The sequence below is a fragment of the Schistocerca serialis genome, chromosome 11 (assembly GCF_023864345.2).
Source record: "Schistocerca serialis cubense isolate TAMUIC-IGC-003099 chromosome 11, iqSchSeri2.2, whole genome shotgun sequence".
In the NCBI taxonomy this organism is placed as follows: domain Eukaryota; kingdom Metazoa; phylum Arthropoda; class Insecta; order Orthoptera; family Acrididae; genus Schistocerca; species Schistocerca serialis.
The window spans coordinates 99,238,732-99,262,045 of record NC_064648.1 but is presented as its reverse complement, the minus strand read 5'-3'; the positions used below and the strand labels follow the sequence as shown (position 1 = coordinate 99,262,045).

Sequence of the window (23,314 nt, the reverse complement as noted above, 5' to 3'; positions counted from 1 at the left end):
GAAGACATGTCGTCTTCAGTGATGAGAGTCGCTTCTGCCTTGGTGCCAATGATGGTCGTATGCGTGTTTGGCGCCGTGCAGGTGAGCGCCACAATCAGGACTGCATACGACCGAGGCACACAGGGCCAACACCCGGCATCATGGTGTGGGGAGCGATCTCCTACACTGGCCGTACACCACTGGTGATCGTCGAGGGGACACTGAATAGTGCACGGTACATCCAAACCGTCATCGAACCCATCGTTCTACCATTCCTAGACCGGCAAGGGAACTTGCTGTTCCAACAGGACAATGCACGTTCGCACGTATCCCGTGCCACCCAACGTGCTCTAGAAGGTGTAAGTCAACTACCCTGGCCAGCAAGATCTCCGGATCTGTCCCCCATTGAGCATGTTTGGGACTGGATGAAGCGTCGTCTCACGCGGTCTGCACGTCCAGCACGAACGCTGGTCCAACTGAGGCGCCAGGTGGAAATGGCATGGCAAGCCGTTCCACAGGACTACATCCAGCATCTCTACGATCGTCTCCATGGGAGAATAGCAGCCTGCATTGCTGCGAAAGGTGGATATACACTGTACTAGTGCCGACATTGTGCATGCTCTGTTGCCTGTGTCTATGTGCCTGTGGTTCTGTCAGTGTGATCATGTGATGTATCTGACCCCAGGAATGTGTCAATAAAGTTTCCCCTTCCTGGGACAATGAATTCACGGTGTTCTTATTTCAATTTCCAGGAGTGTAGATGAATGTAATAAATCCAAACTATAATTTTATAGGTCATGGTTGCAAAATACTATTACAAATTCTTCACAGAAGAATGGAAAAACTGGTATAAGCTGACCTTGGGAAAGATCAGTTTGGATTCCAGAGAAATGTAGAAACACTCAAGGGAATACTGACCCTATGACTTCAGCTTAGAAGATTGGCTAAGGAAAGGCAAACCTATGTATATAGCATTTGTACACTGACAAAAAGGTTTTGACAGTGTTGACTGAAATACTCTCCCTGAAATTTTGGAGGTAGCAGGAGTAAAATACAGGGTGCAAAAGGCTGGTTACAACTTGTACAGAAACCACATGGCAGTTATATGAATCAACAGGCATAAAAGGGAAGCAGTTGTTGAGAGGGAGTGAGACATGGTTGTAGCCTACCCCTAATCTTATTCTATCTGTACATTGAGCAAGCAGTAAAGGAAACCAAAGAAAATTTGGAGTTCGAATTAAAGTCCAGGAAAAAGAAATAAAAGCTTTTAGGTTGGCCAGTGACATTGTAATCCTGTCAGAGACAGCAAAGGACTTGGAGGAACAGCTGAATGGACTGGACAAAACAAGGATAACTGAATGAAGTTGAATTAAATCAGATGATGCTCCAGGAATTAGATTAGGAAACGAGACAAGTGGGAGATGGAGGTTTGCTATTTGGGCAGCAAAATAACTGATGATGGCCAAAGTAGAGGGGACATAAAATGTAGACTGGCAATGGCAAGGAAAGTGTTCCTGCAGAGGAGAAATTTGTTAACATGAGATACAGTGTTAAGCATTAGGAAGTCTTTTCTAAAAGCTTTTGTGCAGATGTGAAACAGCTTAGACAAAAAGCAAATAGATGCTTTCAAAATGTAGTGCTACAGAATAATTTTGAAGATTAGATGACCAGATAAAGTAACTAATGTGGAGGTAATCAATAGAATTGGGCAGAAATAAAATTTGTGGTACAAACTGACTAGAAGAAAATATTGGTGATAGGACACATTCAGAGATATCAAGGGATAATCAGTTTAGTAGGTTGGTTGGTTAGTGTTGTTTAACGTCCTGTCGACAACGAGGTCATTAGAGATGGAGCGCAAGCTCGGGTTAGGGAAGGATGGGGAAGGAAATTGGCCGTGCCCTTCAAAGGAACCATCCTGGCATTTGCCTGAAACGATTTAGGGAAATCACGGAAAACCTAAATCAGGATGGCTGGAGACGGGATTGAACCGTCGTCCTCCCAAATGCGAGTCCAGTGTGCTAACCACTGCGCCACCTCGCTCGGTAATCAGTTTAGTACTTGAGGGAGGTGGAGCAGTAAAAATCATAGAGTGGAAGCAAGAGATGAATACACTAGGCAGATCCAGAAGGATGTAAATTGAAACAGTTATTCAGAGATGAGGAAGACTGCACAGGATAGAGTAGTGTGGAGAGCTGCATCAAACCAATGTTTGGACTGAAGACCACAACAACGGCCTCTGATGAAGGGCAGATTGTTAGTGCCTGCTGCCTGGGAATGAGCATCTGAAAAGCGACAGAACTTGTTGGCTGTTTGTGTGCTAGTTTTGTAAGCATCCATGAAAAGTTGTTCAAGGGCACTGAAACCACAGACTGGTGACAAAGATTAAGAAATCCATGTCTTTTTGCAGAATGTGAAGGTAAGAGGCTTATCCTCTCTGTAAAGCAACAGAAACAGTGACACTAGCAGATGTGACAACAGTGCCACATCATACGAACACTGTATGTTCCCATTTTGATCCAACAACATTGACAATTATGACTGCAGTGAGCACAAGATTATTGGGATTGCATCACAGTCCAATGAAAATGTCACCTGGACACATAAGTGATTTTACTTGTTACAGCTGGTTGATAGTACTGTCCAAATATGTCATCATGCAGATGAATACCTGTTCAAAATGTGCACCACCCCAGAGACACAGTCAATGCATGAAGTATTATGTAATGGGGGGCATTCACTTGGGCTGCTAGAGGACAAACGATAACTGAAGGACAATGATGTCTGTGGACTACAAGACCATTACTGCAGCAACCTACAGCCCTCATGCTTGATGGCTGACCCTACAATGCTAGCATCTTCCAGGATAATTGTTCATGTCACAATGCCAATCGTGGCAACAACTCATACTGACATATTGGCCACCCAATTTACCTGATACAAACCTAGTGGGACACATCTGGGAAGCTAACTTGGCATTTGTTCTGTGCTCACAAACCAGTTGGCCTACAATTTGGGAACTGAGTGATCTATGTATAGACATCTGGCACAACATAGCTCTGGAAATCAGACCATGCAGAATGACTGCTGCAAAGTGTTCCAAGGGTGGGCCAACACACTATTAATCCCATGATCTAGTTCTGGCTCATTAGCATATATTTGCCATTACCAGATATTTCATAACAGAGGATCAGCAGAATAAGTACACATATGTAGACAACATTACATACACGGCACTACTGTTGTGTAAGTATGCCCGAGTATCAACTACCACACTCATCAATTTACTGTGATCTTTCTCCAAATACTAACCTGAGTGAAGCATATGCCATGAATTTATTTTTTCCTGCTCTATGCCTAATATGAGTCTTGAGATCCCATCTTTAAAATGATAACTGACAAACCATTACATTTCCTTCAACTATGTGGAGTGATGAATACTGCATGATATGTTCAATTACTAATGTAGGTAAGCAATTTCTCTACAATGATGAACTTCTGAAGTGCAACAGGGACATAGGAGTATCAATCACAGAATCCACATAGGGTGATTGGTTTCTCATTTTTAGTACTGCAACTTCGTGAAATGTCTAGCTAAACAAATGGATCTGTCACATTCTCTGTGACTTCTTTCTACTGCATATTGCGGCAACTTCTTTCTACTGCATATTGCGGCATATATCTTCAGAATCCTGACATGTTAAGCATTTTCACAGGTGTCAATGTCTTCCTCCAATATGTATTATCATGTGGACCTTGAGGGCACCAGAAAGGGCAAATTCTTTGCCTTAGGTAGCATATTCCTTACGTCTCTTGCCAGTGTGTATTAGTACATGACTCTTAAGATGACCCAACTGAGTAAAAGACTTGCCACAAATTTTGCATTTGTGTGGTCTTTTTCCTGAGTGGATCGTTGCGTGCCTCTTGAGCCAACGCACCTCAGTATAAGTTTTACCACAAATGTCACATTTGTGGGGTCTCTCTCCAGAGTGCATTAATATGTGGCTCTTGAGAGTTTCCAACTGAGCAAAACATTTGCCACAAATATCACATTTATGAGGCCTATATCCAGCGTGTAGTAATTCATGCCTCTTCAGATTACGCAAGTGTGTAAAAGATTTGCCACAAATATCACATTTGTTTAGTTTCTTGCCAGTGTGAACCAAAGAATGCCTCTTGAGATAGCGCAACTCAATAAAAGATTTGTCACAAATGTCACATTTGTGTGGTTTCTTTCCAGAATGTATTAATGTATGACTGCTGAGATGACCCGACTGAATAAAAGATTTGCCACAAATATCACATCTGTACTGTCTCTCTCCAGTGTGAATCAACGAATGTATCTTCAAATAACGCAATTCAATGAAAGATTTGCCACAGATATCACATTTGTGGGGTCTCTTTACAGTAACTACAGCAGCATCAGTACTGGCATTATCTGCTGTACATAAAGTTCCATAACTATCACTTTTGTCTTGTCTCTCTGCACCATGTGTTATACTGAGTGTGTCACATACGTCTTTCATGGAATTCTTTGAAGTTTTCAAAGTTTCATTGTGTGAAAACTGCTTCTCAGCTTGTTCTGTTACAGAAACTGCTTTATCATCTTCCAAGATAATGTTTTCATGCTCATCACAGCTGTCAACTATCTCTCTATTGCCAGCAGATAAGGCTTCATCTCCTCCACTCCCTTTTAAATGTTTGTTCAAGCTAGATTTACTGGAAAATACCTCCCCACATGACCTACAAACAAATATAGGTGGCTGTACACCATCAATGTGCGTGAAGATATGCATTATAAGCCTGTATTTTGAAGGAAATATCTGTAAGCAGAAACTGCAACTAAATTCATGCAATTCCATTTCACTCAAACTACAATTGTGTCTGGTGCTGAATGAGCTATCCTCTTGCAAAGTCAATCCTTGTGTATGGGTACCACATATGTAGACAGGTACTGTGTCCTCTGCACCTCTCTCCAGCTTGTCATGGATTACTCCTTCATGAACAGTTTCTTCAAATGAAATGCCACAGCTCTCACCCATACTATGAACCAACCTGAAGAATGAGAAGAACATAAAACATTGATTTGTGACATACACAGAAATAAAATTTCTGTGTCCACCAAATCCAGAGTCATGTAAGGCTTAAGTAATGCAAATATATGCTAAGGTTTAACACATTTCTAAGGAAAATGATCAGACAAATATCAACAACAACAACATTATTTACTACTGATTCAGGTTGTTACATTTTAGTATACATTTTAGTTTAAAAGTGTGTGATTTTGTTTAACATATGGTACTGCAAGCTACTGGTACATACCTATTTATTTTAATTGCACTTCAATATGTTCCAAAAATGGAAGGCTGAGACATTTCAGATTTATGTAAGAGAAATACTGAATATGTATAATTAGATCCTTACTTCTTTAACATTCATCTCACAAGTGAACAATGTCCAGTTCATTCTATAAGACTTTTTAAGTACAACTAATACTAGGACACAAAAAGAACCAGGAAAGTAGAGCAAATAATGATTTTAAAATAATGATAAAATAACACTTTGCAGTTGGCTTTTCCTTTGTTTTGAAAAACATTTTTAGCTTTAGGTAAAAAAGTCATTGATAAGTTTATTTCATTGAGTAAAACAGCAAAGTTTGTTATTTGATTTCATGTAAATCAAAAACAAGGGCAAGCTGCAGCATTTTTATTGACCATCTAGTATGGCTCCAATCACGTGGATAATGACTGTACATAAACAGGAAACAATTTCAGTTCAATAAATAAAAACAAACAAATATGCTGAGGAATTAATTAATTAATTAATTTCAAACACACACACACACACACACACACACACACACACACACACACACACACACACACAGAGAGAGAGAGAGAGAGAGAGAGAGAGAGAGAGAGAGAGATTGGCTCTGAAACAGATGTAAAACCCTGTATACATGCAAATGATGCATGGTACACACATACACCCCTCCAATACACCACAGACCTTTCCGAGACAGGGTAGCTAGTGGCCCTCAACAATACAGACAGGTATAATGTACGTGTAGCCACAACAGAGGAAATCTGTGGAGAGGTCAGAGATACATGATTCTTGAAGTGTGTCCGCAACCTTTCTAGTAGTTGCAGGGGCGACAGTCTGGATGACTGACTGGCCTGGTCAGCCAACATGGCCATAGGGTTTCGATATGTAGAAAGAAGCAGAGGTTGTTGAGAGTTTCAAAGGAAGCATTATGCAGAGATTGACTGAAACAGAAGAAAAGAATAAGATGAATGGGTAGCTTTGAGGCAGTAGAAGATAAAATAGGTAGAAAGACAAGATCTGGTGGAACCCTTGGATACTGAATTTAATTGATGAAACCAGAAAACATTAAAATGCAGCAAAAGAAACACACAAAATGGATTACAGGATGTCTAGAAAATAAGATTGACAAAAAGTGTAAAATGGCTAAGCAGGAATGGTTAGACGATAAATGCAAGCCCATAGAAGCATTTATAACTATAGAGAAGATAGATATCACCTATAAGAAAATTAGTGAGACCTTTGGAGAAAAATAACCCAGTTGTATGATAATATTGTCAGACACAGTAAAGGACATGCAAGAGTAGTTGAATGGAACGGCAGTCTCTTGAAGGAAAACTATAAGATGAACATCAACAAAAGCAAAACAAGGATAACTGAATGTAGTCCAATTAAACTGGGCAATGTTGAAGAAATTATATTATGAAATTAGATTCTTAAAGTAAAAGATGAGTTTTGCTATTTGGACAGCAAAATAATTGATTATGGCTGAAGTAGAGAGGGCATAAAATGCAGACCAGCAGTGGAAAAAAATATATTTTAGAAAGAAAGTCATTTATTAATAAATTATATAAATTTAATGTGTTAGGAAGTGTCTTCTGAAGCTATTTGCTTGGAGCATAGCCTTGTATGAGAGTGAAACATGGGGACTGACAGTTCAGATGTAAAACGAATAGAATCCTTTTACGTGTTGTGCTACAGAAGAATGCTGAAGATTAGAGGAAATAATGAATAGAATTAAGGAGAAAAGAAATTTGTGACCTAACTTCACTAAAAGAAAGAATCTGCTGACAGGACACATTGTGAAGCACCAAGGAATCATGGATTAGTATTGGAGGGAAGTATAGAGGTACAAGTTATACAGAAAGAGCAGAATACAGTAAGAAGGTTCAAATGACTGTAGATTGTAGTAATTATCTAAAGATAAACAGACTTCCACCAGATAAAGTAGCATGGAAAGCTATATCAAACCCTATTCAGACTGAAGATCACAACGATGTTTGACAGGGTGGAAACAATAGTAAGCTTAACAATACACTTACAATCAGGAATTTTAAAATATTTTTTTGAATCCCCAACAGCAGATCACCTGGGATGCGAGAAGACCCTCAATTGATTCAGGTACAGGTGTTAAAGGCTACGTCTCCAGATCACACACAGTGGAAGCTATAATACCATACTGAAGGCCATAGTTACCCACTATAGCAGAATCGAAAGGTGACATCTTTCAGGATCCCAATGTGTGCATCATGTAGGGGCATGAAACTTGTTTGTTTGTTTGTGTGTGTGTGTGTGTGTGTGTGTGTGTGTGTGTGTGTGTGTTTCTTTTCTGGTTGTTGCTTCTGACTTGTTTGCATTTTGGTGTGAATGTATAGTTTTGTTCAGCACAGTATCTGGCAAATAGAAAGTGTTTTTATACATATTTCCAATTTTCTCTACATCACAACTCTGGTGATGTATGGACAAGTATTCCTCTCTTAATTACCTGTTGAAATTTTTGTTTTCGAGATATTCATATGTAGTGTTTCGTTCATTCTGAAATTGATGAAGAGGTGGTCTCTTGCTTGTGGTACTTAAACTGTGTTAACTTGACTGCTTAAGAACTGAGTAACATTTTTTTTCTGCATTGCTATGAGTGATTGATGCTCTTCTATTAGTGATTTACATGTTGTTACTATAAGCTGTTCAGACTAGGGTTCTGTTTTCTTTTGTAGGTTCAAATGGCCCTGAGCACTATGGGACTTAACTTCTGAGGTCATCAGTCCCCTAGAACTTAGAACTATTTAAACCTAAGTAACCTAAGGACATGACACAGATCCATGCCTGAGGCAGGATTCGAACTTGCAACTGTAGCGATCTCGTGGTTCCGGACTGAAGTGCCTAGAGCCGCTCGGCCACAATGCCCGGCTTCCTTTTATAGCTGTGATTTACTTTTGGTAGTCAAACCCTGTAGTGTTAATATGTCTTTGTTGTTCATCCACACTATCTCATTTTGATATCCATTTTTACTAAGGGAGAGGTTAGGTTTTGGGTGGTACACGCCTACTTGCTAATGTCAATGTCTGACAGAGTAATTAAGTTGTACAGGTTTCCACAATTAAAGTTCCAGTTTCAAAATGCTACAAGAGGAGAACCTCTACTCATGACATCAAATTTGAGCAGCATATTATTGACACAGGGAAACACCATGGGACAAAAAAGACACTTACTAAAATCTGGCCAACAGATGGTACCATAAGCATCACAATATGCATGCCAATAGACACTTATTCGTAAGTTTGTGTCCAAGACCCCTGACATGACTGCCTCCATGAAGGATCGTACTCTGCTGATAAAGTGCACCAGTAACCTTGAAGTTCCATGCACTCAAGGGTATAAAAAAGCAATGGTCTGATGTCTGCTAAGTGTCTGGAGAATACGACTGCAAAATTCTAAGAGACAAGTTCTTCTGACGTACAGTGCAGCAGAGGAAGGAAACCAGCTGAACAAACATCTGCTGAAGATGTGTCCACACTCCAGGTGGGGTCAAGGGGTGGTGGTGGTGTGCAACGCGTAACACATGAGGAATTTCCTGAATGCTGAACATGCCTGCGAGCACGGTGCATAAATAACTGTATAAAATCCTGCAGTGCTATCCATGCAAAATTGTCCATATTTAGGAGTTACTTCCTGCTGTTCTGCCAGCAAGACAAAAGCTCACTGCAGAATTTCTTGCATGGAACATTCTGAAGTTGGTTTCCATATCCAAGGACATGGCAGTATGCTGAATATAGCAAATGGAAAATCTGCACACACATCAAACAGTACCACCTCATTCTGAAAATGTTAACTGTGTGGAGCAGGTTGACAGCAAGCATCATTAATTGTAGGGCCACATTATCTTGAGGAGGAGTAGTGTGGGCCCTGTTATCTGTACTTTTCCTGATAAATGCTATGGGAATCAGTTGTGCATCAACATTGTAAATGTGTGTGTAGGTTTATTTTTACGCAAGATCACACTTCTGCCAACGCATTTTGAAAAAGCTAGAATTATTATCTATCATTTCTCCAACAGCCTGGCTGTCCAGATCACCTAATCTTAATCTGTGCGACTTCTGGCTCTGGGGTTATCTGAAAGAACGTATCTGAATCTAAGGCACCCACAGTGCAATGTGTTCTGAACGTGGCCCCCAAAACACACTGATGTGGAACAAGCTGCTTCTAGGTTTCAACTTGTCACAGAAAATGGTGGACAGCATATTGAGTATGTCTACCAGTCTCTCAACTAGAAACCTATGTCCTTTTGCTTTTTATTCAGTTTTTGGCCTCAGGACAATTTAAAACTGATTTTTCCCGTCCAATGTGGTAGGATCTTTTCTTGGTGGATGGGCTTACCTAACTGTGTCACAACTACTGACTACCAAACTTGTGCAGTCCTGTACATTTGACAGTACAGATGGTGTAATGCGCATCTCAAACCATAGCCATCGTATTGTGATTCATCTGTCATTTGTAGCTGACCCGATTTATGTTACGATGCGTGCAGTTCCGTGTACTGGTAAAATTTTCATTAACTTTTTGTTCCCTTGCCTTTGCCCCTGCTTGGCGTCGTCCTGAGTAGTAGTTCTCTTTCTACAGTGCTTTGAAACTGGAATTTTAATTGTGCACACCCTACATATGTTGATGTGGGTTTTTCTGCTCAAGTTGAAAGAGAGGTCATTATTTTCTTTATGTATAGTGATGAATAGGATGTTGACCACAGTGAGTGTGTGTGTCCCTCCCTCTCAAAATCACCCCCCCCCCCTACTCTGTCTCATTTCTCTTTCATGCAAACAGTTTGCAACAAAGAGAAAATTTAAGTGACCTCTAAGAGGAACTTTCCCTTTAATGGGATCTGTATACCGAACAGTGTACATACTTATTTAGTCTAAATGTTTGGACAAATACATTTTCTATGTGATCAATCAAAATACTTGCAGTTAAGCAACACATTAGTTAATAGTATTCATTGCCAAGAATATACATAACAAATTATTCTTTAAGAAGAAATCCTCAGTCACAAAGCTAATGCGTAATATTGTATCTGTCTGGTTTTTGTATTCTGTGTTTTTAAATCATACCTATCAGACATTGGCCCAATAAGTAATTTCTCATACAGCTGCTTCCAGACAGGCCAGGTTATACGGAGCTCATGCCCAGTGGACTCATATTAAAGGTGGCCCAGAACACCTCATACTTTCACATCTACAGCTGCAAGGTGCTGACTGTCCATGTAAGAGTCCTCTAAGTACAACTACAAAGACGAATGGAGTGGAAGTCAGTGTATTCCAGCAGCTGGATTGTTCAGAGTGGAGTGATACCTTTTGAATCAAGGCAGGAAGTCAGTAAATAGTTTCTTGGATTCTACAGCCTAGTAAGCCACTCGTTCAGAAAACTTTTTATATAATGCTGCTCACAGCTACCTAGGGCCACATTATCATATCTCCTGTGAAACGTACAGTCCTCCTCTGGTTTCAGGAGAGGAAATCAGATTGCTTCCTAGCATAAAGTACAAAGATCTCTAGTCAGTCAGCTTTTAATTAAAAAGAGCCCATTTCAAGGGATGATGGAATTTGACTTTTGGGAATAAAGAATCCAAACTACACAAGAACATATAGCAAATGCTTGCATATTAGGTCTGTAAGTGCTGTACCAATTAGCACTCACTGAAAACAAAAAGGAATATCTACATTTTTCATGGTACAGTTTTCGCCACTGAACTACACTCTCCAGTGTTTATGTCATCCCTGCTGATATAATAGCTTTGGTGACCTATTATGACAGTAATAAATCACATTTGTTGTTTCTCGTATCTTCACTGAGCTCGGTAAACAATGGAAAACAAAATACATTTCTGAAAAGTTGTTCTGGGGGGTAATGTTCACGATACAAATGTTCTCTTAATCTACAACAGTTTGATGTTCCCTGTACATAATCACCATTAAACTTGTCACCAAGCTGTACAAAAATGCCTGCTATGGACTGAAATACTTAGTTCCACAATAGGAGTGTACCAGCAGTGTGGTTAGCCTACTCCATGATATTCCTCGTCTGAGGTGCCGTAAGCAATTTTGAAAATTTCCGGATGGTAAAACATTGCCCAATTTGTTCTACATGTTTCCACCTCAATGACTTCCTTCTGTGTTACAAAGAAAAAGCCCCTGAGAGGAGCTGGCAACCATTACGAAGCAAGATAAGAGATTAGTTGCAGAATATGTTACCCGGCTGAAGCAAATGCTACTGCTTGTATTCAGAAGAGACAGCTCTTTTAATGACCAAGTTTTCTGCATTCTGACCACAGGGCGTGCTGGAATTCTATTACATATTACTGCCATTAATAGCTCCTAAAAAAGAAATGGATGCCTCGCTTTGCAGATGAGATTAGTAATGCAACTTGCAAGGGGTGCCTTGGCACAATAATCAAAACAAAATAGACTCATCACTGAGTAAATGTTGAATTTGATGCTGTGAAAGCTTGATGTCCAATTCTTTTGACAACTGTTATAATATGTTTTCCTCCGATGATTATGGTGGTCCTTTTGGTCTTAAATGGTGCAAGTATTATCTGTCTTTGAATGCTAGGAAAGAGTAGAATGTTAAGTAATACTTTTAACTGCTGCATCAGCTTCCAATCTGGAAGGAATGACAGTCTGTACGTATGGTCCACCATTGAATGTGTTCTCGAAGACAGTGCTGGTGAAAGCTTGAACATTGTATGTATCGTCTCTTCTGAATGGCATCTCCCATAACAAAACCAAATGACACAGCGAATATCCATCATCAATGCCAGTTAGTCATTGCTCAAAACTGCATAACTGTTTCAACAGTCAACAAAAACTTTTGGAGTGTAACGTCATGGTCCTGCTCCATGTGTAGTTTTATGGTACTTTCCACAGTTTCTGGTTTCCTAAATTATACAGTGAAATCCCACAGAAAAAAACTTTGAACAGATCAATAGCTTGTCCTACTTGGGATAAATAGCATCACCTCAATGCTGTCTAAGCAGTTACACATTCTGTTAACAATGATAAAGTGGAGTTTAATATTAATACCACTGTTGATCTCCGACTCACTATTCCCATGATTTAAAATTTTCCTCGATTATTTGCTGCATCCTTTCCACCAGCCATCCTCCAATTCCTGTTCAGCCCCTTGACTTGGCTATATCTTAAAACTTGGCTATATCTTGCACCATTCTCTCTTCCAACCCATGTAATTGTGCTCGTGCCTTCTAGTGCTTTCTTGCAGCACAGCATAATCTAAAATTTTGGAGTGCTTCACTCAAATCAAATGACTGTTGTGATTTGAAGCTTTTGGCAGCAGCAATGTGTGCTACGAAAATATGCTTGTTCCATTTGATTTATTTTTATAGTCTCGTGAAGGATTTTTTCAGAGGAGTGAATGCACAAAACATTACTTTTCCAAAAATTAGTATTTCAAGGATTACTTCCCTCGTGTAATACATTTCAAAATTGAGTTTCTCAACTACACCTTGTAGGAATAACATTACAAACAAAAATACACATCTCAATTGTTTGCTAACATGTGTGCATACATGATCAGTAAAGTATCTGCATGTGAAGTTGCAAAGTATTCTTACTAATTATCATTGTTAACAGCCCTTCATCAAAAAAGAAAGTGTAACCTCAAGTGGATTCAGAGGACCTGCAAAATGAAGTTTTACACATAGTGCCCCCATAGGTGCAAATTTATTCTCTCCTGCATGACAAGTACTTCTTCAGCATTTGACACTTCTGCATCGCTGTCATTTAAGTCCTTACCTTTTCTGTCTTCTTTAAACTACAGAAAAGTCAGCAATATCTGCTAGATGACCATTACACAACATAGTGCAACCGTTGTTACTGATAGACAACTCTAAATAAACTTTGTAGCACCTCTTGAATACTGCCAACTGAGGCCAAATGCTGTTCTTAGAATTAATGGCACTGCACCACCAGGCACCCTGAACTCAATTTTTAGTGCATGGTCCACAGGTTAAATTCCCAAAAATGGCTTACAAGAAACCATACATTTACTAAAGTTTAATATGTTGAGATATTCCATGACATTAGGTGTACAATTGCTGAAGTCCAGCCTGTTTTGATATTGTTTGACTTGTTAATTGTACATTTAATGTCGCCATGACAAAATGTCATTTTCTAAAAGTCTGTGAGTTCTGGTAATGGTCAAATTATTTTACATCCTTCAGCTGTGTGACACACCCCCTCCCCTTTCCACATGAACCAATGACTCAGTTGAAACCAGATGGCTTGTATGCCTTAATGAAACAGATAGCCATACCATAGGTCCAAAAGCAATGACAAGACATCTAGAGAGAGCCCCCACTAATACGTGGCTACAACAGAAGACCAAAATCCTTTTCACAATTTGAAGATGCAACAGTTTGGATAACTGACTGATCAGGGCTTGTACAATAAGTTACATCTACATCTACATTTATACTCCACAAGCCACCCAACGGTGTGTGGCGGAGGGCACTTTACGTGCCACTGTCATTACCTCCCTTTTCTGTTCCAGTCGCGTATGGTTCGCGGGAAGAACAACTGTCTGAAAGCCTCCGTGCGTGCTCGAATCACTCTAATTTTACATTCGTGATCTCCTCGGGAGGTATAAGTAGGGGGAAGCAATATATTCGATACCTCATCCAGAAATGCACCCTCTCGAAACCTGGCGAGCAAGCTACACCGCAATGTAGAGCGCCTCTCTTGCAGAGTCTGCCACTTGAGTTTGCTAAACATCTCCGTAACGCTATCACGGTTACCAAACAACCCTGTGACGAAACGCGCCACTCTTCTTTGGATCTTCTCTATCTCCTCCGTCAACCCGATCTGGTACGGATACCACACTGATGAGCAATACTCAAGTATAGGTCGAACGAGTGTTTTGTAAGCCACCTCCTTTGTTGATGGACTACATTTTCTAAGGACTATCCCAATGAATCTCAACCTGGTACCTGCCTTACCAACAATTAATTTTATATGATAATTCCACTTCAAATCGTTCCGCACGCATACTCCCAGATATTTTACAGAAGTAACAGCTACCAGTGTTTGTTCCACTATCATATAATCATACAATAAAGGATCCTTCTTTCTATGTATTCGCAATACATTACATTTGTCTATGTTAAGGGTCAGTTGCCACTCCCTACACCAAGTGCCTATCCGCTGCAGATCTTCCTGCATTTCGCTAAAATTTTCTAATGCTGCAACTTCTCTGTATACTACAGCATCATCCGCGAAAAGCAGCACGGAACTTCCGACACTATCTACTAGGTCATTTGTATATATTGTGAAAAGCAATGGTCCCATAACACTCCCGTGTGGCACGCAAGAGGTTACTTTAACGTCTGTAGACGTCTCTCCATTGATAACAACATGCTGTGTTGTGTCTGCTAAAAACTCTTCAATCCAGTCACACAGCTGGTCTGATATTCCGTAGGCTCTTACTTTGTTTATCAGGCAACAGTGCGGAACTGTATCGAACGCCTTCCAGAAGTCAAGGAAAATAGCATCTGCCTGGGAGCATTTATCTAATGTTTTCTGGGTCTCATGAACAAATAAAGCGAGTTGGGTCTCACACGATCGCTGTTTTCGGAATCCATGCTGATTCCTACAGAGTAGATTCTGGGTTTCCAAAAATGACATGACAAGAGAGCAAAAAACATGTTCTAAAATTCTACAACAGATCGATGTCAGAGATATAGGTCTATAGTTTTGCACATCTGCTCGACGAGCCTTCTTGAAGACTGGGACTACCTGTGCTCTTTTCCAATCATTTGGAACCTTCTGTTCCTCTAGAGACTTGCGGTACACGGCTGTTAGAAGGGGGGTAAGTTCTTTCGCTTACTCTGTGTAGAATCGAATTGGTATCCCGTCAGGTCCAATGGACTTCCCTCTGTTGAGTGATTCCAGTTGCTTTTCTATTCCTTGGACACTTATTTCGATGTCAGTCATTTTTTCGTCTAAGATGGTCTTTCTACACCGGTACTGTGAATGGCGAAACTACCATAATTAGATATCCTGAGGACATGTAGCTCTATTGTACAGTTTAATAATGATGGCATCCTGCTGGATAAAATATTCCAGAAGTAAAATAATCTGCCATTCATAACTCAAGACTACTCTGTAGGATGTTGTCACCAGGAAAAAGAAACAAATAATCCTATGGGTCAGAGTGCGAAATGTTAATCCCTTAGTCCAGTAGGTTGGTTAGAGAACAGAAAAGAGAAATGGATAGGTTCAAGCAGAATATGATGGGAATTAGTGATGTGCAGTGGGAGGAAGAACAGAAATTTTAGTCAGATGAATACAGGTTATCAACACAAAATGAAATAAGGGTAATGCAGTAACAGGACTAATACTAAATAATAATTTAGGAATGTGCATTAATTATTATGAACAGTATAGTGAACACAGTATTACAGCCAACATGGACACAATGCCATGACCATCCATAATGTAAGTAGTCATCCATAATATAAGTAGTGTATATACATATTAGCTCTACAAATGATGAAGAGATTGGAAAAAACGTATCATGTAGTCCCTTAAAATTTTGAAGCAGTGCAAAGATTGGCAACTTGCTTTACATGTTCAGACATAGAACAGTACACTTCACAAAAATAAAAAGAAATAATATACTATGGCTACATCAACAATGTCCCATCTTTTACAAATATCCAAATGTAACAATATGTGGTGATCTAAAATGGAATCATCACACTGGCTCAGTCATAGGTAAAGCTGGTGGCAGACTTCACTACACTGCTAGGATACTGAGGAAATACACACATAGTAAATGAGAAATTTAACAAATTCCTGTAAATATTTTTGCAACACTATGAATAATGTGTTCTTTTACAACACATAAGGGGTAATTACAGTTTATGCCAAGAGAAAGTGTGGTTAACATTTGAACTCAAGTATCATGTGCCAGGGACAGCTTTAGTCAATACAGAGGGGTATGTCTGACAAAGATTTGAATGTGCACCACAAATAGTACAGCAAAATTCCTTACAGTGTCATCAAACTTAAGCCATACAAACAACAAAAAGTTGTACTCTGAATTATATAAAGCTCCCTCTTCCTCGCACAAGATACTTAACCCACAAGCTTCTGTTCAATTTTATACCTTTTCAGAGGTAAAGAGGTCTAGGAATATGGTTAGCAAAAAATATAATTTTCTGACCACATTGTCTTTTCAACTAACAACATTCATCCTGTAATCTAATACAGTAACTAAATCATTGCTTTCAATTCTGTGATAATACTTTCCTGCTGTGATCTAAGCCTAACCGATCAGTATACATTTGGCTATCACATTCTGGAAACTGGTGACCAATTGTTTTGCTACTACATCAGTGATGGTTGTTGGGTTTCTAAACAAACTTAATAGATCTTGCACTATGTCTAAGTCCTTGTATGGCCTTTTTTTTTTTTTTTTGTGGTAGGTTTTTGACAGTGGATATCAGTGATTTGGGGTATTTTCAGTTAGTATTATACGACAGAGAATCAATATAAAAATATCTACAAACATTGACACATCAGTTAGGTCTTCATAATATTACTAAAACTGTCTTCAGCTGCTTAATCATAGTTAAGATACTTTTTGATGGTGGCCTGTGGAATGTTGGTACCAAAAGATCATGTGTTCCCTGATCCACTATTGTGGCACAACATTCAAACAGCTGTTCAACACTATGTTCATTAATCTGAAGAGGCAGGAAATTCAATATAATTTTTGCATATACAGCCACTCAGCCCTTCTTCTCACTTGTTCTAAAGTAGCGTAACATTAGCTTATACCCATCAACACGAATTTCAGTAACTTCCATAGTTCCAAGTTATCTTCTGGGAAGTACAGTATAACTGTTGAAATTCTATCTGCAATTCATTTCCCTGTATGTGTATTAAAAGTTCTCATTTTTATTTTATGACAGCCATCGTTTATATGTTTATATATTAGCCGTTCAGCATGTTTACTATGCAACTGGCATTCATACTAAGGATTCTGCCTTTTACTATTGTTGTTTATCGATAATAATTAACAATTATTAAAGTAGATTTTATGTTTTAACTACTTTCATGTGGAGTAAATAAAAATGTAAACTGCAGAGAGAGTTCTGCAATGAATAATAAGAACTTACCTTACACTATCAGAAGCACATCTCATTGAGGCTAACACCTGAAATATTTCAAGAAATTATTAGTGATTTAAAAGTGATGAAACACTAAATAAATAAAACTTAATAAACACCAACTACCATCTGACTGTTCCACAAGATAATGTCTGTAATGCTTGCAAATAGCAATAATGAGGACATGCCATAAAAACTGTACTAGTTATTGACACACAACACAGTACAAGTAAAAATTTAAACTTCATTTCAACACTGTTTTTAGTACCATAAGTAACCATAATAACATAGTGGTTCAGTTAAAACCATACTTCCTATTTGATACTTCGAACAGGAAAGTGGCCAGAAACATCTCATCTGCCACGACTTGCGTAAAAGTTCTCTACTTTCTTTCATTATAAAATTGTATCACGAGTGATGGATTTGGGACTTTGTCTTCTGGAAAGTCCAAACCAACAGGCAAAGGCAACTGAGTATCTTCTAAACTCAACTACAAAACTCAAACCCAAAATGAAGTACAGGCATGTAACATTAAATATAGAAACAGTATTAAATGTCGGCAAACTCAAACTACTGAAATAAATTGTTAATTTACAAACTTCTGATGAGTCTCCATTAAAGATACCAGATGGCAAGTTTTGGAATGGTTCACAAAAATTCAGCTGTCAATTGGTCTTTCCCAGTGATGTTTCCACATTATGCAACTCCACCTGTATATCTCCGGGTGTGCTGCGTTTGTGTATAAGGTGCTTGCCAGCTTATCACGTTGGCCGAGTGAACTTTTCTCATGCCAAACTTGCACTATTGTGAGTGTAACCAAGTGCCTTGTTTTGGCTATACTCAGTCTCCCATGTCCTTCCGGTGTATTTACCTGATGTTTATTTAATGCCTTTATCTTGATACATATAAATGTATTTGGTGGTTTATAAATTTAAGGTATATTATGGATGTCCTTAGCACCTAGCATGTGAACTTCACTACTTGCTTGTGACTGCTTGCGCAGGAACTGTTAAGTGAGTAATTACCCGTTGTAGTTACCTGCGTTACCTACAGGAAGTGATCTGTTGGTCACTTATTTAGTATGATTCCCTTTTCTTGAGTTATCAACTAGAGAGAGAGAGAGAGAGAGAGAGAGAGAGAGAGAGAGAGAGAGAGAGAGAAACTCCTTCACTTAACTGTTTGGGAAACGAGTTGGCATATTGCTGCTGCATGATTGTGTGCATCTTCTCTCTTCTTTCAGAATTGTATTTTGTTTGTTTGTGTGTGTGTGTGTGTGTGTGTGTGTGTGTGTGTGTGTGTGTGTTTGTTTTATAGGCAGTTAGTCTGAGTTGGTTGGTTGGTTTTTTGGGGGGTTTGATGAGGGCTAAACATTGAGGTCATCAGTCCCCTGTTCCAAACAGACGTACTTGTAAAAGGCCTACACAGTAAAAGCGTAACCTCTGCACCCAGAGGGAGGGAACACCAAGGGGTACAGGGCTAAAATGAACACCGCGATAACACAAAATAGAGGACACTTAAAAGGAGCAGAGCAAATAGTTGACTAGATTAAAACAGACTACAGTGGTTGATGGATCACATAAAAGGTCAACCACTCAAATACAAACGAAGAACCTCCAGCTGGAAAGCATTTATAGAGGTACCAACACAACTTGTTACCATAAAAGACACTATTTTGGTATCCACGTCACAATTAAAAGTCACTGGAGTGGGTGTAGTCTGAGAAATGATGCGAGAGCACCCACACTAGAGTGAGTGGTAAAACCCAGCTGCATGGATAAAACGTAAAACTGAGTCAGCTATAGAGGCATCGTCACCGAGAATTAAAGGAAGTGCAGCTGGTAAATTAAAGGACTGCCGCAAGGGGCCTAAAAGGGGTCAGTCCATCAGAAGGTGGACCAGTGTCAGTCCTGCACCACAGCGACACTTGGGCACGTTCTCACGGCGAAGGAGATAGCTGTGGGTCAACCGCGTATGTCCAATTCGGAGATGGCAGAGAACAACTGAGTCCCTACGCGTGCTCCTCAAGGATGAGTTCCATATGGCCGTGGACGACTTTACCATGGGGAGCTTATTTGGCATGTTCAAGACAGACCATTCAGAGCTCCTGACATCGTGGACCTTGCGATGTAGGGCTGACCGGAGGTATCTTTCCACGAGACCAAGCTCCAGGGGTGGCGAAGTGGTGGCCTGCTTGGCCAACCGATCAACACATTCATTTCCTGGAATGCCGATGTGGCCCGAGGTCCACATAAATGTCACTGAATGACCACACTCGGTGAGAGCAAAAACAGCATCTTTAATACCGCGCACCAAAGGGTCCCAAGAAAAACACTGGTCGAGTGCTTGCAATCCACTCAGGGAGTCACTGCATATGACAAATGACTCCCCAGGGCAGGAGGAAAGGTGAGCGAGTGCACGATAAAGAGCAACCAGCTCCGCAGTGAAAACACTGCTCCCACAAGGCAGGGAATGCTCCTCAACGTAGTCGCCGTGAATGAAAATAGACCCAGTGCGTCCATCGACCACAGAACCATCAGTGTAGACCACATCCGCATCGCGAAATGAGGCAAGAAGAGCCATGAATTGTTGACGAAGAGTGGCAGGTGGAACAGAGGACTTGGGGTCGCAGGACAAATCCAAGCAAAGCCGCAAGCAAGGGAGGGACCAAGGAGGGGTAGAAGAAGAGGGCCAGAAGGATGGAGGAAGGGGAAAGGACTCTAGTGACGAGAGAAGAGAACAAACGCGGACCACGATCGGGAGACCTGACCTAGGCTGCAGTCATGGGGAGGGGAGTGCAGAAGATGGAAAAAGGAGCCTGCGGTTTGGGTGGTCGGGCTAGGCATGGATGCAGGCGATGTATGATGCAAGCAAATGTTGTCAGCGGAATCGTAGGGGAGGGATTCCAGCTTCTACAAGAAGGCTAGTCATGGGACTAGTGCTGAAGGCACCTGTCGCCAGTCTGACGCCACAATGGAGAATCGGGTCTAGGATCTGCAATGTTGAAGGTGTTGCTGAGTCGTACACCACGCTCCAGTAGTCGAGATGGGACTGGACTAAGGCCTTATAGAGCTGTAGGAGGGTTGTTCGTGCAGCCCCCCAAACGGTGTGGCTGAGGCAGCGTAGGATGTTGAGGTCCCGCCAGCACCGTTTGTTTAACATTGTGAAGATGAGGTGTCCAAGTGAGATGAGCATCAAACAGCATGCCAAGAAAGCGATGCATCAACTCAATATGAAGGAGTTCATTGGCAAGGTAGAGCTCTGGATGGAGGTGGACTGTAGACGACAACAGAAATGCATCACTCGGGTCTTAGAGGCTGAGAACTGAAAACCATGGTTGGATGCCCAAAAATGTGTCTTACGGATAGCTCCCTGCAGCTTAGGGAATTTTAATAAAGACAAAAGTCATCGGTATATAGAGAGGAACAGACCGATGAGCCCACCGCAGCCGCAAGACCATTAATCGCCACCAAAAAGAGGGGAACACTGAGAACCGAGCCCTGCAGGACATAGTTCTCCTGAATATGAGCAGAGCTAAAATAAGTGCCAACTCTAACCCAAAAGGAGCGAGTGGAGAGAAAATTCCGTAGAAAAATCTGAAGTGGACCCTGTAAGCCCCATTCATGCAGCGTAGCAAGGATGTGATGGTGCCAGGTGGTATCGTACGCCTTCTGGAGATCAAAGAAAACAGCAACTAGATGTTCTCGCCGAGAAAGCTGTACGAATAGCCGACTCTAGTGAGATTAAATTGTCGGTCGCTGAGCGGCCCTGATGGAAGCGCCCCTGATGTTGGGCCAGGAGGCCCCGAGCTTTGACAATCAACATGCGACTCTGACTCACCAACCGTTCCAGGAGTTTGCACATAACGCTGGTAAGGCTGATAGGGTGATAGCTATCAACCACCAATGGATCTGCACCAGGTTTCAGCACTGGGATGGTAACGCTGTCCTGCCAACGAGTTGGGAAAATGCCCTCCATCCAGATGCGGTTAAACAGGGCGAGTAATTCACCCTGACAGTGCGCCGAGAGATGGCGAAGAAACTGGTTGTGAATTTGGTCTGGACCTGTAGAAGTATTGGGGAAAGCTGTAAGGGCACTTTGGAACTCCCATTCACTAAACGAGGCGTTGTACCATTCCCAATGGTGCGTGCAAAACGACAACTGCGTACGCTCAGCCTGCTCTTTAATGGCGCAGAATTCTGCGCTGTAGCCTGCTGTCGCCAAACTACGAGCGAAGTACTCTGCCAGATGTTCGGCGATGGTGATTGGGTCAGTACAAACTGTACCCCGAAGAGAAAGGTAAGGGACAGACGCATGAGGGTGAAAGCCAAAAATGCGCCGAACCCGTGACCACACCTGAGATGGGGAGGTGCGAGAACCCATGGTGGCAACATATCGTTCCCAGCAGTCCTGTTTGCTCTGCAGGATTAACTGCAGAGCCCGGGCCCGCAGCCATTTAAAGGCAACCAGATTAGGGAAGGATGATGCCGGTGTCATTGCAGGGCTCGCCGGCGGTCCCAGATTATTTCTGAAATCTCTGGTGTCCACCAAGGGACTGACTTACGCCTTAGAGTACTTGAAGAACAGGGGACAGTTGCCTCGGCAGCACAAACAATGGCCATAGTGACCTCGTCCACTGCCAAATTAATGTCACCAGGAAGCGGAGCAATGGCCAAAGTAGCTGACGTGTAGGCTGCCCAATCAGCTCCACGAAGAGACCATCATGGCAGCTGGTCAGGGGGTTGGGATTGAAGAAGAGAAACCAGGATAGGAAAGTGGTCGCTACCATAGAGGTCGTCGTGGACCTGAGGTATGGAAGACGACCTGGGCTACTAAGACAGAGGTCAATGGCCGAGTATGTGCCATAAGTCAAGCTAAAATATGTGGGAGCACCAGTGTTAAGGAGGCAAATGTCCTGCTGTGCCAAAAGAGCCTCAACATTCCTACCCTGGCACGAGATCTGGGCCCCACCCCATAAATGGTGGTGGGCACTGAAGTTCCCCAAAAGGAAGAATGGCGGGGGGAGCTAGGCGAACAAGGCAGCTAGGTCAGCAAGAGGTACAATGTCATCCAAGAACATAAACACAGACATCGCCAGGCACCCTGTCGTATTCTACGCGGTTCTTATAGTAACCCCGGTAGCCACAGAGGGAGGGGGTCCGCCGAACAGGAAACCAGGTTTCCTGTAGGGTCAGGCAAGTGGCAGGGAAGCGGTACAAAAGCTGTTTCAACTCAGCAAGGTGATGGAAAAAACCACGGCAATTCCATTGAAGGATAATGGTATCCGACTGAAGACATGAAAGAACCTGGGGAGGGGGGGGGGGGGGGGGGGGGGAGAGAGGTCACACTTTAGAAGCGCTCGCCGCCGCCACCAATTGCTAAGTAGCCTGATCAACTTCCATAGGAGCTGTGGGTCGAGCAACATCTAGCTCCTGAGTGGATGCTAGATGCTCCACATCATCTTCAGGTGCAGTGGTGAACTCCTTTTCTGTCTCTATTCCCTCCTCTTTCTGCTTTTTCTTCTTTTTGGTAGGGTCCCATTTGTCCTTCAGTTTATCAGACTGGGTGGGCTTTTCCGACCCAGTCTCATGGACCGAGGAAGGCCTGGAAGCCCTACGGCTCTCAAGTGGTGGCTTTTTCAGCAAATGGCTGACATCTGGAGGGGCAGTAACCGTGGAAGGGAGGGCACCAAGCGATCCCTTCCGCACGAGGGGAGCCGGAGGAGGTGGGCACTTCTCCAGCTCAGAGGTAGGGACTGCAGTCCCCAAGGAAGGCGAGGTTGTTACTCTCGATGTTGAAAACAGGGGAGCAACGGAAGAGGGTGTTCCCCCAACTATC

At 41.6% G+C, this 23,314-nt stretch overlaps 1 protein-coding gene across 9 annotated transcripts in view; it reads right to left on the bottom strand.

Annotated features, from left to right (window-relative positions):
• Nucleotides 1-23,314, bottom strand: part of LOC126426733 (zinc finger protein 430-like) — a 495,002-nt gene that overhangs the window by 424,404 nt on the left and 47,284 nt on the right. For 3 of the 9 annotated variants that reach the window (XM_050088699.1, XM_050088698.1, XM_050088697.1), the window contains 2 exons: nucleotides 17,489-17,526; nucleotides 642-5,034 (listed from right to left, as the gene is read on the bottom strand). The exons of 1 other annotated variant lie outside the window; for it this stretch is intronic. In XM_050088699.1, coding sequence (XP_049944656.1) covers nucleotides 3,768-5,034; nucleotides 17,489-17,526 — 1,305 coding nt within the window. In that variant the 3' untranslated portion in view covers nucleotides 642-3,767. Of the gene's footprint in view, nucleotides 1-641; nucleotides 5,035-5,263; nucleotides 5,727-5,748; nucleotides 6,246-15,889; nucleotides 16,118-17,488; nucleotides 17,527-23,314 lie in introns of those variants that run through there. 5 more of the 9 variants (XR_007576404.1, XM_050088702.1, XM_050088701.1 and 2 more) reach the window with 5 other exon arrangements.